This window comes from Oncorhynchus nerka, linkage group LG27, assembly GCF_034236695.1.
Source record: "Oncorhynchus nerka isolate Pitt River linkage group LG27, Oner_Uvic_2.0, whole genome shotgun sequence".
Classification (NCBI taxonomy): domain Eukaryota; kingdom Metazoa; phylum Chordata; class Actinopteri; order Salmoniformes; family Salmonidae; genus Oncorhynchus; species Oncorhynchus nerka.
Window position 1 is genome coordinate 94634 of NC_088422.1, and position 19910 is coordinate 114543.

General features: G+C 44.5%; 1 protein-coding gene across 5 annotated transcripts in view; it reads left to right on the plus strand.

Annotated features, from left to right (window-relative positions):
* The window catches only part of slc4a4a (solute carrier family 4 member 4a), a 328181-nt gene that overhangs the window by 46921 nt on the left and 261350 nt on the right, over positions 1 to 19910 (plus strand). For all 5 annotated transcript variants that reach the window (XM_065011302.1, XM_065011299.1, XM_065011301.1 and 2 more), the window contains one exon: positions 13397 to 13570. In XM_065011302.1, the coding sequence (XP_064867374.1) occupies positions 13397 to 13570 (174 nt within the window). The remainder of the gene's footprint in view (positions 1 to 13396; positions 13571 to 19910) is intronic.

Here is a 19910-nt window from a genome sequence, read left to right on the forward strand (position 1 = left end):
CAGCCAATAGTCTCATTTTACCTCTTTGTCTTTCTTTCCTGTGGTGGTTCTCATGAGAGCCAGTATCATCACAGCTCTTGATGGTTTTTGCGACTGCATTTGAATAATCTTTCACAGTTCTTGAAATTGATCATATTGCATGACCTTCATGTCTTAAAGTAATGATGGACATTTGTTTTCTCTTTGCTTATTTGACCTGTTCTTGCTAAAATATGGGCTTGGTCTTTAACCAAATAGGGCTATCTTCTGTATACCACCCCTAACTTTTGTAGGCCATCATTGTAAATAAGAATTTATTCTTATCTTTCTTGCCTAGTTAAATAAAGGTTAAATAAAACAATGAATAATACCTCGTCACAACACAATTGATTGGCTCACACGCATTTTGAAGGAAAGAAATTCCACAACTGAACTTTTAACAAGAGATATCTGTTAATTAAAATGCATTCCAGGTGAGTACCTCATGAAGCTCGTTGAGCGAATGCCAAGAATTTGAAAATCTGTCATCAAGGGGGAAGGGTGGCTACTTTGAAGAATTTAACATTTAAAATATACCTTGATTTGTTTAACACTTTTTTTTGTTACTACATGATTCCATTTGTGTTATTTGATAGTTTTGATGTCTTCACTATTATTCTACAATGTTGAAAATAAAGAAAACTGTATATATACTTTTGATGTAGCAACTACAGATTTCCCCTTTAAGTCTATCAAAAGTGTACGACTTTGAGAGTCCATGAGGTCTATGGATTTGTTTTTACCAGCATGAATTATATGGAGCAATAAAAGCCCCATAGTCTGGGATCCGCACTATGCAGCTGTTTGATAGGCAGTGATTGATACGCAGCTTAAATTTCTTCAATTCAACCATTATTGGGTTTAAATACACATTTAGATTTATGACAGCCATCCACAACAACCACAATCCCCTAAGGTGCAAATAGCTAAATGAGAGAGCAGCAGTGTGATTCACATCAATGCTCTATGTAGATATCAATAATAAGTGATATCCATATCACCGTAGACTACACCACTACTCTCATCAATAATAAGTGATATCCATATCACCGTAGACTACACCACTACTCTCATCAATAATAAGTGATATCCATATCGCCGTAGACTACACCACTACTCTCATCAATAATAAGTGATATCCATATCGCCGTAGACTACACCACTACTCTCATCAATAATAAGAGATATCCATATCGCCTTAGACTACACCACTACTCTCATCAATAATAAGAGATATCCATATCGTCGTAGACTACACCACTACTCTCATCAATAATAAGAGATATCCATATCGCCGTAGACTACACCACTACTCTCATCCTTACCTCCAAGTGTTTATTCAAGTTGGATCATCTTTGGATGCCGACAGAAGTTGCACCTTTGGAAAACATCGCTTGGACTGTAGCCGACAAAAGCCTATTCCTGCACTTTTCCATCGATCACATTTGGTGTGTCATCATAGTGGTCTCTGATTTGTGGTCAGACTCACTCAGGTGGAACAAATTTAAACTTCCGTCTTTTTTCAATGTTGATTTGTATGTAACTGAGAAAACAAAGAAGTGTCAAAGATTTTTTTCGCAAACATCCTTTCTGAATTTAAAAGTAATCCTGGAAGTAATCCTCTCATTTTTCAAAAGTAACCCGATTACAATATTTTTACTGGTAACATAACGGATTATAGTTACCGGTTTTTTGTAATCCCTTAAATGTAACAGATTACATGTAATCAGTTACTCCCCAAGCCTGACTACCACATATCTACAGTACAAAATCTATGTGTGCGTGTGTGTTTACTACAAAGACAATTAATGATATGGTTCTAAAGTATGTTTACTACAAAGACAATTCATTATATGGTTCTAAAGTATGTTTACTACAAAGACAATTAATGATATGGTTCTAAAGTATGTTTACTACAAAGACTATTAATGATATGGTTCTAAAGTCAAATCAAATCAAATTTATTTATATAGCCCTTCGTACATCAGCTGATATCTCAAAGTGCTGTACAGAAATCCAGCCTAAAACCCCAAACAGCAAGCAATGCAGGTGTAGAAGCTAGGAAAAACTCCCTAGAAAGGAGGAAGAAACCTAGAGAGGAACCATGCTATGAGGGATGACCAGTCCTCTTCTGGCTGTTCCGGGTGGAGATTATAACAGAATATGGCCAAGATGTTCAAATGTTCATAAATGACCTGCATGGTCAAATAATAATAATCACAGTAGTTGTTGAAGGTGCAACAGGTCAGCCAGGTGGACTGGAGACAGCAAGGAGTCATCATGCCAGGTAGTCCTGAGGCATGGTCCTAGGGCTCAGGTCCTCTGAGAGAGAAAGAAAGAAAGATAGAATTAGAGAGAGCATACTTAAATTCACACAGGACACCGGATAAGACAGGAGAAATACTCCAGATATAACAGACTGACCCTAGACCCCCGACACATAAACTACTGCAGCATAAATACTGGAGGCTGAGACAGGAGGGGTCAGGAGACACTGTGGCCCCATCCGATGATACCCCCGGACAGGGCCAAACAGGCAGGATATAACCCCACCCACTTTGCCAAAGCACAGCCCCCACACCACAAATCAAACATCAAATCCAAATGTATTTGTCGCATGCGCTGAATACAACAGGTGTAGACCTTACAGTGAAATGCTTACTTACGGGCCCCTAACCAACAGTGCCGTTTAAAAAAATATGAATAAGAATAAGAGATACAAGTAACAAGTAATTAAAGAGCAGCAGTAAAAATATATATACAGGTGGGTGCCGTTACAGAGTCAATGTGCGGACAGGGAGATGTTGAAAATGTCAGTGAAGACACTTGCTAGTTGGTCAGCGCATGCTCGCAGTACACGTCCTCATAATCCGTCTAGTCCTGCAGCCTTGTGAATGTTGACCTGTCTACAGGTCTTACTCACATCGGCTGCAGAGAGCGTGATCACACAGTCTTCCTTTACAGCTGGTGCTCTCATGCATGTTTCAGTGTTATTTGCCTCGAAGCGAGCATAAAAGTAGTTTCGCTCGTCCGGTAGGCTCGTGTCACTGGGCAGTTATCGGCTGTGCTTCCCTTTGTAGTCTGTAATGGTCTGCAGGCCCTGCCACATCCGAAGAGCGTCAGAGCCGGTTGTGTACGACTCGATCTTAGTCCTGTATTGATGCTTTGCCTGTTTGATGGTTCGTCGGAGGGCATGGGAAAGGGGACTGGGTGGGCTGAGGCCTGAGAGAACATGGAACTGGGTGGGCTGGGTTCTGAGAGGACAGGGAGTTTGCTGGGGTCTGAGAGGACTTGGGACAGGGGACTGGGTGGGCTGGGTTCTGAGAGGACAGGGGACAGGGGACTGGGTGGGCAGTCACTGGCTGCATAAATAAGTGCTTTGATGACGTCATCCCCACAGTGACTGTACGTCCATACCCCAACCAGAAGCCATGGATTACAGGCAACATCCATACTGAGCTAAAGGGTAGAGATACCGCTTTCAAGGAGCTGGACTCCAACCCCAAACCCGTGTATAAGAAATCCCGCTATGCCCTCTGACGAACCATCAAACAGGCAAAGCATCAATACAGGACAAAGATGGAATCATGCTACACCGGCTCCAACGTTCTTCGGATGTGGCAGGGCTTGCAAACTGTTACTGACTTACAAAGGGAAGCACAGCCGAGAACTGCCCAGTGACACGAGCCTAACAGATGAGCTAAATTACTTGTATGCTCGCTTCGAGGCAAGTAACACTGAAACATGCATGAGAGCACCAGCTGTTCCGGACAACTGTGTGATCATGCTCTCCGCAGCAAATGTGAGTAAGACTTTTAAATAGGTCAACATTCACAAGGCTGCAGGGCTAGACGGATTACCAGGACGTGTAAGTGTCTTTCTTGACATTTTCAACCTCCCCCTTCTGAGTTGGTAATACCAACATGTTTCCAGCAAAACACTAAAGTAACCTGACGAAATGTCTACCGACCTGTAGCACTCACATCTGTAGCCATGAAGTGCTTTGAAAGGTTGGTCATGGCTCACATCAACACCATTATCCAGAAACCCTAGACCCACTCCAATTTGCATACCGCCCCAATAGATCCACAGATGATGCACTCTCTACTTTACCCCACACAGCCGTTTCACACCTGGACAAAATAACACCTATGTGAGAATGCTATTCATTCACTACAGCTCAGCGTTCAACACCATAGTGCCCTCAATGCTCATCACTAAGCTAAGGACCCTGGGACTAAACACCTCCCTCTGCAACTGGATCCTGGACTTCCTGACGGGCCGCACCCAGGTGGTGAGGGTAGGCAACAACAAATCAGCCAAGCTGATCCTCAGCACAGGGGCCGCTCAGGGGTACGTGCTCAGCCCCCTCCTGTACTCCCTGTTCACTGATGACTGCATGGCCAGGCATGACTCCAACACCATCATTCAGTTTGCCGATGACACGGCAGTGGTAGGCCTAATCACCAACAAAAATGATGAGACAGCATATAGGGAGGAGGTCAGAGACCTGGCCATGTAGTGCCAGGTCAACAACCTCTCCCTCAACGTGATCAAGACAAAGGAGATGAATATGGCCTACACGAAAAGGAGGACCAAGCACACCCCCATTCTCATCGATGGGGCTGTGGTGGAGCAGGTTGAGAGCTTCAAGTTCCATGGTGTCCACATCACCAACAAACTAACATGGTCCAAGCACACCAAGACAGTCGTGAAGATGGCACGACAAAAACTTTTCCCCCTCAGGAGACTGAAAAGATTTGGCATGGGTCCTCAGATCTCAGAGAGCATCCTGACGGGTTGCATCACTGCCTGCTATGGCAAATTCTCAGCCTCCGACCTCAAGACACTACAAGGGTAATGCGTACGGCCCAGTATATCACTGGGATCAAGCTTCCTGCCATCCAGGACCTCTATACCAGGCGGTGTCAGAGGAAGGCCCAGTACATCACTGGGATCAAGCTTCCTTCCATTCAGGACCTCTATACCAGGCGGTGTCAGAGGAAGGCCCAGTACATCACTGGGATCAAGCTTCCTTCCATTCAGGACCTCTATACCAGGCGGTGTCAGAGGAAGGCCCTAAAAATTGTCAAAGACTCCAGCTACCCTAGTCATAGACCGTTCTCTCTGCTATCGCACGGCAAGCGGTACCGGAGCAACAAGTCTAGGTCCAAGAGGCTTTTAAACAGCTTCTACCCCCAAGCCATAAGACTACTGAACATCTAATCAAATGGTGACCCAGACTACTTGCATCCCCCCCCCCACTTTGACACTGCTGCTACTCTCTGTTATTATCTATGCATAAGTCACTTTATTAACTCTACCCACATGTATATATTACCTCAATTACCTCGACTAACCGGTGCCCCCGCACATTGACTCTGAACTGGTACCCCTGTATATAGCCTCGCTATTGTTATTTTACTGCTGCTCTTTAATAATTTGTTCCTTTATTTTTTTATTTCACTGTAAGGTTTACACCTGTTTTATTCGGCACATGTGACAAATACAGTTTGATTTGATTTGATTTGGTGAACAGCGGTATTAGCATGATGTTACTATTAGCATGCTGTTGCCATTCGCATGCTGTTGCTATTAGCATGCTGTCGCTATTGGCATGCTAGTGGTATTCACATTCAGTTGCTATTAGAATGCTGTTGCTATTAAAATGCTGTTTCTATTGGCGTTCTAGTGGTATTAGCATGCTGTTGCTATTAGTATGCTAGTGGTATTAGCATGCTGTTGCTATTAGCATGTTGATGGTATCAGCTGTTGGTATTATCATGATGTTGCTTGTTATTAGCATGCTGTTGGTATTAGCATACTGTTGGTATTAACATGCTGGTGGTGAGTTCCCAGCCCTCCACATTGGCCCCTGCTGTCCCGAGCAGCTCTCTTACTGGTGTAAGTGTTGATGTGTTACTGGGGTAACTGGTGATGTGCCTCCATGGTTATTTAGTGAGTAAAACACAGGGAGCTCACTTCATTTAGGGCCTGGTGGGGAAAACCCAAAAGAAACTAAAGGAAAACCTAAAAGAACAGGAAACACACAACAAAGCTGCTCTGGCAGTGTGCAAATCTCCCTTTCCAGTTCCCCCGCTCTCTTTATTTCTTTCAATTCTCATCTCTCTCTCTTTCTTATTCGATTTTTAGAGACCCCCTCCTTCTTTCTTACTCTCCCTATATATCACTCTCATTCTCTCTTTCTCGCTCTTTCTTTGCTCTCTTTTCTCTCTTCAATCCCTCTTTCTCTTTCTGTTCCGCTTGGCCTCTTCTCTTGCTCTCTCCTTTCCTCTCTTCTTTTCTCCTCTCCTCACTTCTCCTCACGTTACCTCCCCCTGAAGTTCCTACATGTTGTTGTCTGGATCAGACTGGTCTTGGTTGTGGTCCATGTCAACAGTTCATTGCAGATGTGCATGCTTTTATTTATCCCAAAGTCTACAGGACAGTGTCTTGATACAGTCTGTAGTGTGGGACAGTGTCTTGATACAGTCTGTAGTGTGGGACAGTGTCTTGATACAGTCTGTAGTGTGGGACAGTGTCTTGATACAGTCTGTAGTGTGGGACAGTGTCTTGATACAGTCTGTAGTGTGGGACAGTGTCTTGATACAGTCTGTGTGGGGACAGTGTCTTGATACAGTCTGAGTGTGGGACAGTCTGATAGTCTGTGGGACAGTGTCTTGATACAGTCTGTAGTGTGGGACAGTGTCTTGACACAGTCTGTAGTGTGGGACAGTGTCTTGATGCAGTCTGTAGTGTGGGACAGTGTCTTGATGCAGTCTGTAGTGTGGGACAGTGTCTTGATGCAGTCTGTAGTGTGGGACAGTGTCTTGATGCAGTCTGTAGTGTGGGTGTTATTCTGTCAGGTGTTATTTGGGTCATTGTTGGTGGTGTAGAATGAGTATTTATTTAACCTTTATTTAACCAGGAAGGGCTCATTGAGATTTAAAATCTTTTTTTCAAAAGCATCCTGGCCAAGATAGGCAGCACCTAGTCATTACAAAAATTACAGACAAACAACATGAAAAACTACAAGTAATCTAGTAAAAACCAAAGAATTCACAAGAGCATAACAAAAACAGCAATTTAAAAACATTGACAGTTCAGGGAACCAGTCTCAAGTTCATTCATCAGTGATTTAAAAATACCAATCGGGACAAAAAGTATTTTGTAAGGCATTCCAAGACGATGGCGCAGAGTACATAAAAGCCCTTTTACCAAATTCAGTTTGGACATTTAGCAGGATAAAGTCCAGTGAACGAAGAGAGTACCCACCACATCTCTGAGCAATAAAAATGCCCAAATAAAAAGGTAGTAAACCCAAAATGGCTTTGTAAATTAAAGTATACCAGTGACTGAGCCTACGAGTGACTAGAGAAGGCCAGCCAACCCTGGTATACCAAGTGCAGTGGTGAGTAAGGGTTTTGCAGTTTAAAATAAATCTCAAAGTGCCATGGTAAAGGGTGTCAATTGATCTCAAACACTGAGCGGAAGCATTCATATATAAAATATCCCCATAGTCTAGTAAAGGCATAAATGTAGCTGATACTAGCCTCCTTCTGGCTTCAAAAGAAACACAGTCCTTATTCCTAACAGGCCTTCCAATTTCAGCTTCAATTTTTTGGTAAGTTGTTGAATATGCAATTTAAAAGAGAGGCCGTCATCTATAAAAATTCCAAGATATTTATATGAGGTTACAACCTCAATCTCATTGCCCTGTCAGGTAGTAATAAAAAGGTTCAGATGTCTATTTCTTGCTTTAGAAAACACCATTTGTTTAGTTTTGTCAGTATTGTGGATAAGCTTCATTTGACACAAGGTATGTTGAACAGTATAAAAAGCCAATTGCAAGTTCTGGAAAGCTTTTGTAAGAGATAAGGCACAACAGTAAATAACAGTATCATCAGCATAAAAATGAAGTTGCGCATTTTGGACATTTTTGTCTAAATCATTTATATAAATAGTGAATAAGAGAGGACCAAGTACAGAGCCTTGGGGCACACCATTAAAGACAGACAATTTAACTGACATAAGCCCATCAAATTAAGTGCACTGAGTTCTATCAGACAGATAGTTAGCAAACCATGCTCTGAAAGACCTACACTCGACAATCTCTGCCTTAGTATAGCATGATCAACTGTATCAAAAGCCTTAGAGAGGTCAATAAACAGGGAGACACAGTGCTGGTTTTTGTCAAGGGCTTCAGTGATATCATTTAAAACCTTCATGGCTGCTGTAATTGTGCTATGCTTCTTCCTGAAGCCCGATTGGTACATTGTTAATATAGAGTTAGTAAATAAAAACTCTTTTAGCTGTTCACTTACAAGGGTTTCAAGTATTTTCACCAGGGTGACAGCTCTGAGATTGACCTATAATTATTTAAAAGAGTTGGATCTCCCCATTTTAAAAGTGGTAGGACAAATGCTGATTGCCAGATCTTTGGAATTTCATTACATTCCAGGGTTAGATTGAACAGATTTGTAAGTGGTTCAGCTATGAAATCAGCTGCCAGATTTTAAAAGCAGGGATCCAAAAGATTAGGACCTGCAGGCTTTCTCTGATCTAAGGAGTTCAGGGCTTTATGTACCACCTGCACTGAGAATGGCAAAAAGCTAAAAGTTTGACTAGCTCTCACTGGTTCATCCACACAGGGTTGTACAGAGACAGAGGACACTGAATCAAACAGCCTACCAGATGATACAACGTGCTCATTGAAACAATTCAGCATTTCAGAGAGCACTTTGTAACTTGGTCCTCTCTTATACTGTATCTGTAGGTGCTATAGCTCAGGAGTAATCCAACTTGAATAAAAAAGACCAACAAAGCAATGAATCAGGTCTCTATCCACACTCGAGGGTTGTCAGCGAGTGAATTTGAATAAAACACAAGGCATTGTGATTGATCTAGAGAATGCGTGCTATTGTGTTGTGTGGTGGGGTAGTGATGTGGTGTGGAGGGGTGTTGTGGTGGAGAAAATGTGCTGTTGTGTTCTGTGGCTGACGGGTATTGCCTTTTGTTTTCGAGTCTCTGACTGACTGACTGGTGTCTCATGGATGAGGTCTAATAGCACTGAATATGTCTCTAGGACGAGGTCTAACAGTACTGAACATGTCTTTAGGACGAGGTCTAACAGTACTGAATATGTCTCATGGACGAGGTCTAACAGTACTGTATATGTCTCATGGATGGGGTCTAACAGTACTGAATATGTCTCTAGGACGAGGTCTAACAGTACTGAATATGTCTCATGGATGAGGTCTAACAGTAATTAATATTTCTCTAGGATGAGGTGTAACAGTACTGAATATGTCTCTAGGACGAGGTCTAACAGTACTGAATATGTCTCATGGATGAGGTCTAACAGTACTGAATATGTCTCATGGATGAAGTCTAACAGTACTGAATATGTTTCTAGGACGAGGTCTAACAGTACTGAATATGTCTCTAGGACGAGGTCTAACAGTACTGCATATGTCTCATGGATGAGGTCTAACAGTACTGCATATGTCTCATGGATGAGGTCTAACAGTACTGAATATGTCTCTAGGATGAGGTCTAACAGTACTGAATATGTCTCATGGATGAGGTCTAACAGTACTGAATATGTCTCTAGGATGAGGTCTAACAGTACTGAATATGTCTCATGGGTGAGGTCAACAGTACTGAATATGTCTCATGGACGAGGTCTAACAGTACTGAATATGTCTCATGGATGAGGTCTAACAGTACTGAATATGTCTCTAGGACGAGGTCTAACGGTACTGAATCTGTCTCTAGAACGAGGTCTAACAGTACTGAATATGTCTCTTGGATGAGGTCTAACAGTACTGAATATGTCTCTAGGACGAGGTCTAACGGTACTGAATCTGTCTCTAGAACGAGGTCTAACAGTACTGAATATGTCTCTTGGATGAGGTCTAACAGTACTGAATATGTCTCTTGGACGAGGTCTAATAGCAAATCAAATCAAATGTTAATGGTCACATACACATGGTTAGCAGTTAATGTTAATGCGAGTGTAGCAAAATGCTTGTGCTTCTAGTTCCGACAATGCAGTAATAACCAACAAGTAATCTGACAATTCCCCAACAACTACCTTATACACACCAGTGTATAGTAATGAATAAGTATATTTACATATAAATATATGGTAGAGCTATGGCCGAACGGCATAGGCAAGATGCAGTAGATGGTATAGAGAACAGTATATACATATGAGAAGAGTAATGTAGGGCATGTAAACATTATATAAGTGGCATTGTTTAAAGTGACTAGTGATACATTTATTACAACTTTTGTATTATTAAAGTGGCTGGAGATTTGAGTCAGTATTTTGGCAGCAGCCACTCAATGTTAGTGATGGCTGTATAACAGTCTGGTGGCCTTGAGATGAAAGCTGTTTTTCAGTCTCTCGGTCCCACCTTTGATGCACCTGTACTGACCTCGCCTTCTGGATGATAGCTGGGTGAACAGGCAGTGGCTCGGGTTGTAGGTGTCCTGGAGGGCAGGTAGTTTGCCTCCAGTGATACATTGTGAAGACTAGAGGTCGACCGATTAATCGGAATGGCCGATTAATTACGGCCGATTTCCAGTTTTCATAACAATCGGAAATCGGTATTTTTGGTCCACGATCATCTCCTTAGTTTTTTTTACGTAGAGTGTCACCACACTCCGAGGGCCCTCACCTCCTCCCTGTAGGCCGTCTCGTCGTTGTTGGTAATCAAGCCTAACACTATAGTGTCATCTGCAAACTTGATGATTGAGTTGGTGGTGTGCATGGCCACGCAGTAATGGGTGAACAGGGAGTACAGGAGAGGGCTGAGAATGCTCCCTTGTGGGGCCCCAGTGTTGAGGATGAGTGGGTGGAGATGTTGTTTCCTACCCTCACCACCTGGGGGTGTCCCGTCAGAAAGTCCAGGACCCAGTTGCACAGGGTGGGGTTAAGACCCAGGGTCTCGAGCTTAATGACGAGTTTGGAGGGTACTAGGGTGTTAAATGCTGAGCTATGGTCGATGAACAGCATTCTTAAATAGGTATTCCTCTTGTCCAGAAGGGTTAGGGTGGTGTTCAGCGTGATTGCGATTGCGCAAATTGTAGTGGGTCTAGGGTGTCAGGTAGGGTGGAGGTGATATAGTGTCTCAAAACACTCCATGATGATGGAAGTGAGTGCTACGGGGCGGTAGTCGTTTAGCTCAGTTACCTTAGCTTTCTTGGGAACAGGAACAATAGTTACCCTCTTGAAGCATGTGGGAACAGCAGACTGGGATACGGGTTGATTGAATATGTCCGTAAACACATCAGCCAGCTGGTCTGCGCATGCTCTGAGGACGTGGCTGGGGATGCCGTCTGGGCCTACAGCCTTGCGAGGGTTAACACGTTTAAATGTTTTACTCATGTTGGCTGCAGTGAAGGAGAGTCCACAGGTTTTTGGTAGCGGGCCATGTCAATGGCACTGTATTGTCCTCAAAGTGTCAAAGAAGTTGTTTAGTTTGTCTGGGAGCAAGACATCGGTGTCCGGTATGGGGCTGGTTTTCTTTTTGTGGTCCGTGATTGACTCTAGACCCTGCCACAAACCTCTCGTGTCTGAGCCGTTGAATTGCGACTCTACTTTGTCTCTATACTTACGGTTAGCTTGTTTGATTGCCTTGCGGAAGGAATAGCTACACTGTTTGTATTCAGTCATGTTTCCGGTCTCCTTGCCCTGATTAAAAGCAGTGGTTCGCGCTTTCAGTTTTGCGCGAATGCTGCCATCAATCCACTGTTTCTGTTTGGGGAAGGTTTTAATTGTCGACGTGGGTACAACATCATCGATGCACTTGCTAATAAACTGGCTCACCGAATCAGCTTATACATCAATGTTGTTGTTCGATGCTATCCAGAACATATCCCAGTCTTCGTGATCGAAGCAATCTTGAAGCGTGGAATCAGATTGGTCGGACCAGCATTGAACAGACCTGACGGGCATTTCCCAATTTAGTTTTTGTGTTTTAGTGTTTGTCTATAGTCTGGGAGCATCAAAATGGAGTCGTGGTCAGATTTGCCGAAAGGAGGGCGGGGGAGGGCTTTGTATGCATCGCGGAAGTTAGAGTAACAATGAACACTTTACCAGCGCATTTGATATGCTGATAAAATGTAGGGAACCTTGTTTTCAGATTAGCCTTGTTAAAATCCCCAGCTACAATAAATGCAGCCTCGGGATATGTGGTTTCCAATTTATACTGAACATGTCTGACATGGATCTCATTTAGAGGTTATGTTTACAGACACTAGTCTGGTTAAAAGCTGTGACCTCTTCCTTAGACGTTACCAACAGGTTTTCCCTTCACATAAGTAAAAGGGAGGTAGGACCAGTAACCGAATGGTTGCTGGTTCAAATCCCAGAGCTGACTAAATTGTGCCCTTGAGCAATGCACTTAACCCTATTTACACCTGTAAGTTGATCTGGTTAAGACCGTCTGCTAAATGACTAAAATGTAAAATGGATAGGTAGGGTTACAGTACAGCATAACCTTAAAGGGATAGTTTTGGATTTTGGCACTTGCAGTCAGACCTCCAGAGGTTGTTAACATGGTCAGACTGCTCACATTCCTTATAGAATAGTTATACTTCTCCAGAGTGAGATGAACTCGTGGATACCATATTTATGTCTCTGCGTCCAGTATGAAGGAAGTTAGAGGTAATTTCACGAGTCAATGCTAACTAGTCTACAGAAACATCCAGTCATTGCGCTAATGCTAGTTAGCATAGCAACTTCCTTCAAATGGCAAGCAGAGACATAAAAGGTTCGTCTGACTCTGGGGAAGTAGATATTACCAGAATCCAGAACTATGCCTTTAAGGAATGTGAGAAGCCTGACCGTGTTAATACCCTAACCTCTGGAGATCTGATTGCAAGTGGAGACAAACATTGAAATGTCACTGCTAACTGTTATTTCTTCACGGCCAAAATATTTGGTTTGACAGCTGGACGCCAACTTCTATGTCTGGCCTAGACAGCACCTTCTGAGCATGTACATCCTGATAACTTTGAAGCCATTTCCTGGATAACCTGCATTTAGGAAGGGTTGGTATTTATTTACATGCTCCCTTGGTGGAAAGGTGACCAAATCTCTAACCTGGTAGAATGCAAGTTTGCCAATCCAAACACTGGAATTTCATGCCTGGTGTGCCAATGCAAATGCCCTTGTGTGCCAGCCTTGGTACCCGTGCCCAACATTGCTGATGCCAGCCATAACCCACCTTCTAACCCTAACCCATTGTTAACCCGAACCCATTGTTAATCCTAACCCATTGTTAACCCTAACCCATTGTTAACCCTAACCCATTGTTAATCTTAACCCACTGTTAACCCTAACCCATTGTCTTTCTCTTCCATCCAGGTCACCACACCGTCTACATCGGAGTGCAGATGCCCAAGAGCTACCGGCGTCGGAGACGTCAACGCCGGAGAGGGAGCCACAAGGACAGGAAGGATCATCTGACGGAGAACGCCTCTGACAGGTCCGACACAGAAAACAACGATGAGGCCAGCAACAGCATCCTCAAACCACTCAGTAAGTGCTGCTAAAATACACGTCAGTACAGATTACCGGCTTCGGCCATCTCCCTGGCAGCAGAGATTACCGGCCGAAACGTCTCTCATGGCAGCAGAGCTGCTTTTCAGAACAACTAACACTCCCTGGCCCTAAAAAAGGCTTGAGGTGTCCCTGACCCCCAAATCTGCTGACAGCCAATCATTGCTGACCCCCAAATCTGCTGACCCTCAAATCTGATGTCAGCCAATCATTGCTCACTACACTGTCAGTCAATAACTGCTCACTACACTGTCAGCCAATCACTGCTCACTCCACTCAGTCTGCCAATCTGTGAGATAGCCTGGTAGGGGGACGAATGTGTTCTGGACAGACTAGAGTGAGAGTTAGTGTTGGTCTATAGACTAGAGAGGGTTATGGTTAGTCTACAGACTAGAGAGGTTTAGGGATGGTCTATGGACTAGAGAGAGTGTTAGAATTAGTCTACAGACTAGTCAGAGGGTTAGGATTAGTCTACAGATTAGAGAGAGGGTTAGGATTAGTCTACAGACTAGTGAGAGGGTTAGGATTAGTCTACAGATTAGAGAGAGGGTTAGGATTAGTCTACAGACTAGTGAGAGGGTTAGGATTAGTCTACATATTAGATAGAGGGTTAGGATTAGTCTACATATTAGATAGAGGGTTAGGATTAGTCTACATATTAGATAGAGGGTTAGGATTAGTCTGCAGACTATAGAGAGGGTTAGGGTTGGTTTACAGATTAGGGTTAGGGTTGGTCTACAGACTAGAGAGGGTTAAGGTTGGTCTACATACTAGAGAGGGTTATGGTTGGTCAACAGACTAGAGAGGGTTAAGGTTGGTCTACATACTAGAGAGGGTTATGGTTGGTCTACAGACTAGAGAGGGTTAAGGTTAGTCTATAGACAAGAGAGAGTTGGTCTACAGACCAGAGAGGGTTAGGGTTGGTCTACAGGCTAGAGAGAAATGTAGGGTTGGTCTACAGACTACAGAGGGTTTGGGTTGGTCTATAAACTATAGAGAGGTTTAGGATTAGTCTACATATTAGAGAGGGTTGTGGAGAGATAGAGAAAGGGGGGAGAGATAAGGAGTGAAATTGACACAGGGGTTGGAGGACAGGGAAAGTGAATGTATATGTTAGACCTTTGCTATGTGTTGATTAATGTGGAGACCTTTGCTATCTGTTGGTTAATGTGATGCCTTTGCTATGTGTTGATTAATGTGGGACCTTTGCTATGTGTTGATTAATGTGGTGCCTTTGTTATGTGTTGATTAATGTGGTGCCTTTGCTATGTGTTGATTAATGTGGTGCCTTTGCCATGTGTTGATTAATGTGGTGCCTTTGCTATGTGTTGATTAATGTGGTGCCTTTGCTATGTGTTGATTAATGTGGTGCCTTTGCTATGTGTTGATTAATGTGGTGCCTTTGCTATGTGTTGATTAATGTGGTGCCTTTTACATTTCAGTCATTTAGCAGATGCTCTCATGACAAACAGTAGTAAGGGCATACATTGTTGTACTATTTCGCACCTTTACCATGTGTTGGTTAAATTGGGACCCTTTACCATGTGTTGGTTAAAATGGGACCCTTTACCATGTGCTGGTTGAAATGGGACCCTTTACCATGTGTTGGTTAAATTGGGACCCTTTACCATGTGTTGGTTAAAATGGGACCCTTTACCATGTGCTGGTTAAAATGGGACCCTTTACCATGTGTTGGTTAAAATGGGACCCTTTACCATGTGTTGGTTAACATGGGACCCTTTACCATGTGCTGGTTAAAATGGGACTCTTTACCATGTGTTGGTTAACATGGGACCCTTTGCTATCGGTTGGTTACTGTAGAGACCTTTGCTATGTGTTGGTTATTTATTTTTTATTTTTTTATTTCACCTTTATTTAACCAGGTAGGCTAGTTGAGAACAAGTTCTCATTTGCAACTGCGACCTGGCCAAGATAAAGCATAGCAGTGTGAACAGACAACACAGAGTTACACATGGAGTAAACAATTAACAAGTCAATAACACAGTAGAAAAAAAAATGGGCAGTCTATATACAATGTGTGCAAAAGGCATGAGGAGGTAGGCGAATAATACAATTTTGCAGATTAACACTGGGGTGATAAATGATCAGATGGTCATGTACAGGTAGAGATATTGGTGTGCAAAAGAGCAGAAAAGTAAATAAAAAAATAAAAAAACAGTATAAAAACAGTATGGGAATGAGGTAGGTGAAAATGGGTGGGCTATTTACCAATAGACTATGTACAGCTGCAGCGATCGGTTAGCTGCTCGGATAGCTGATGTTTGAAGTTGGTGAGGGAGATAAAAGTCTCCAACTTCAGCGATTTTGCAGTTCGTTCCAGTCACAGGCAGCAGAGTACTGGAACGAAAGGCGGCCAAATGAGGTGTTGGCTTTAGGGATGATCAGTGAGATACACCTGCTGGAGCGTGTGCTACGGATGGGTGTTGCCATCGTGACCAGTGAACTGAGATAAGGCGGAGCTTTACCTAGCATGGACTTGTAGATGACCTGGAGCCAGTGGGTCTGGCGACGAATATGTAGCGAGGGCCAGCCGACTAGAGCATACAAGTCACAGTGGTGGGTGGTATAAGGTGCTTTGGTGACAAAACGGATGGCACTATGATAGACTGCATCCAGTTTGCTGAGTAGAGTGTTGGAAGCCATTTTGTAGATGACATCGCCGAAATCGAGGATCGGTAGGATAGTCAGTTTTACTAGGGTAAGCTTGGCGGCGTGAGTGAAGGAGGCTTTGTTGCGGAATAGAAAGCCGACTCTTGATTTGATTTTCGATTGGAGATGTTTGATGTGAGTCTGGAAGGAGAGTTTGCAGTCTAGCCAGACACCTAGGTACTTATAGATGTCCACATATTCAAGGTCGGAACCATCTAGGGTGGTGATGCTAGTCGGGCATGCGGGTGCAGGCAGCGATCGGTTGAAAAGCATGCATTTGGTTTTACTCGCGTTTAAGAGCAGTTGGAGGCCACGGAAGGAGTGCTGTATGGCATTGAAGCTCGTTTGGAGGTTAGATAGCACAGTGTCCAATGACGGGCCGAAAGTATATAGAATGGTGTCGTCTGCGTAGAGGTGGATCAGGGAATCGCCCGCAGCAAGAGCAACATCATTGATATATACAGAGAAAAGAGTCGGCCCGAGAATTGAACCCTGTGGCACACCCATAGAGACTGCCAGAGGACCGGACAGCATGCCCTCCGATTTGACACACTGAACTCTATCTGCAAAGTAATTGGTGAACCAGGCAAGGCAGTCATCCGAGAAACCGAGGCTATTGAGTCTGCCGATAAGAATATGGTGATTGACAGAGTCGAAAGCCTTGGCGAGGTCGATGAAGACGGCTGCACAGTACTGTCTTTTATCGATGGCGGTTATGATATCGTTTAGTACCTTGAGCGTGGCTGAGGTGCACCCGTGACCGGCTCGGAAACCAGATTGCACAGCAGAGAAGGTACGGTGGGATTCGAGATGGTCAGTGACCTGTTTGTTGACTTGGCTTTCAAGACCTTAGATAGGCAGGGCAGGATGGATATAGGTCTATAGCAGTTTGGGTCCAGGGTGTCTCCCCCTTTGAAGAGGGGGATGACTGCGGCAGCTTTCAATCCTTGGGGATCTCAGACGATATGAAAGAGAGGTTGAACAGGCTGGTAATAGGGGTTGCGACAATGGCGGCAGATAGTTTCAGAAATAGAGGGTCCAGATTGTCAAGCCCAGCTGATTTGTACGGGTCTAGGTTTTGCAGCTCTTTCAGAACATCTGCTATCTGGATTTGGGTAAAGGAGAACCTGGAGAGGCTTGGGCGAGGAGCTGCGGGGGGGCGGAGCTGTTGGCCGAGGTTGGAGTAGCCAGGCGGAAGGCATGGCCAGCCGTTGAGAAGTGCTTATTGAAGCTTTCGATAATCGTGGATTTATCGGTGGAGACCGTGTTACCTAGCCTCAGTGCAGTGGGCAGCTGGGAGGAGGTGCTCTTGTTCTCCATGGACTTCACAGTGTCCCAGAACTTTTTGGAGTTGGAGCTACAGGATGCAAACTTCTGCCTGAAGAAGCTGGCCTTAGCTTTCCTGACTGACTGCGTGTATTGGTTCCTGACTTCCCTGAACAATTGCATATCACGGGGGCTATTCGATGCTATTGCAGTCCGCCACAGGATGTTTTTGTCCTGGTCGAGGGCAGTCAGGTCTGGAGTGAACCAAGGGCTGTATCTGTTCTTGGTTCTGCATTTTTTGAACGGAGCATGCTTATCTAAAATGGTGAGGAAGTTACTTTTAAAGAATGACCAGGCATCCTCAACTGACGGGATGAGGTCAATGTCCTTCCAGGATACCCGGGCCAGGTCGATTAGAAAGGCCTGCTCACAGAAGTGTTTTAGGGAGCGTTTGACAGTGATGAGGGGTGGTCGTTTGACTGCGGCTCCGTGGCGGATACAGGCAATGAGGCAGTGATCGCTGAGATCCTGGTTGAAGACAGCGGAGGTGTATTTGGAGGGCCAGTTGGTCAGGATGACGTCTATGAGGGTGCCCTTGTTTACAGAGTTAGGGTTGTACCTGGTGGGTTCCTTGATGATTTGAGTGAGACTGAGGGCATCTAGCTTACATTGTAGGACTGCCGGGGTGTTAAGCATATCCCAGTTTAGGTCACCTAACAGAACAAACTCTGAAGCTAGATGGGGGCGATCAATTCACAAATGGTGTCCAGGGCACAGCTGGGAGCTGAGGGTGGCCGGTAGCAGGCGGCAACAGTGAGAGACTTATTTCTGGAGAGGGTAATTTTCAAAATTAGTAGTTCGAACTGTTTGGGTATGGACCTGGAAAGTATGACATTACTTTGCAGGCTATCTCTGCAGTAGACTGCAACTCCGCCCCTTTGGTAGTTCTATCTTGACGGAAGATGTTATAGTTGGGTATGGAAATCTCTGAATTTTTGGTGGCCTTCCTGAGCCAGGATTCAGACACGGCAAGGACATCAGGGTTAGCAGAGTGTGCTAAAGCAGTGAGTAAAACAAACTTAGGGAGGAGGCTTCTGATGTTGACATGCATAAAACCAAGGCTTTTTCGATCACAGAAGTCAACAAATGAGGGTACCTGGGGACATGCAGGGCCTGGGTTTACCTCCACATCACCCGCGGAACAGAGAAGGAGTAGTATGAGGGTGCGGCTAAAGGCTATCAAAACTGGTCGCCTAGAGCGTTGGGGGCAGAGGATAAGAGGAGCGGGTTTCTGGGCATGGTAGAATATATTCAGGGCATAATGCGCAGACAGGGGTATGGTGGGGTGCGGGTACAGCGGAGGTAAGCCCAGGCACTGGGTGATGATGAGACAGGTTGTATCTCTGGACATGCTGGTTGTAATGGGTGAGGTCACCGCATGTGTGGGAGGTGGGACAAAGGAGGTAACAGGGGTATGCAGAGTGGGTCTAGGGGCTCCATTGTGAACTAAAACAATTATAACTAACCTGAACAACAGTATACAAGGCATATTGACATCTGAGAGAGACATACAGCGAGGCATACAGTAATCACAGGTGTTGAATTTGGAAAGCTAGCTAAAAACAGTAGGCGAGGCTAATCCGCTAGCACAACAAACAGCAGGTAAAATGGCGTTGACTAGGCAACGGGGCAGACAGGTAAGACAAACAAGCAGAAAGGAGTACCGTGATTAATGGACAGTCCAGCGTCGTCAGCTATGTAGCCAAGAGATCAGTGTCCAGGGGGCAGCGGTGGATGGGCAGGGGGCTGGGCTGGCGAGTGTTATCCAGGTTTTTTTTTTAACTAACAATGACTAACTAGCTTGTAGCTAGTTAGCTGGTTAGCGTCTGGAGGTTCTTGAGTGTGTCATAAAAATAAAAATAAGAGTAAAAGTAATAGCGATTCCGTATCACATTGGGTGAGGCAGGTTTCCGGAAGGTATAAACAAATTAAAAATCAAAAAGAGATAGAAAGTAAATGGGGTCAGAGAGTGATTGGGACGCGGTGGTTCAGACGGTTAGCAGGCCTGTGCTAACAAGCTAACAGTTCGTAGGCCCGAGCTAGACAAGGTAGCAGTTAGCGGACCGGAGCTTGACAAGCTAGCCGTTAGCAGGCCGAATTAGCAAGCAGGGAGATAGCGAGGGCTAGAGAGTTAACCTTTGGGGGACGTCGCGATGGGGTGAGTCTGTTTATTCCTCTTCATGCGGTGAGCTGGAGATACAGCGATTCAGAAAGCTCGCGGGCCTTGGCCAGCAGATGGATCTTTGGCGATGTCGCAGGGGAAAAGCCTGTTGAAACCCCTCGGACGATTATGTCGGCGGACCAGTCGTGATGGATCGGCGGG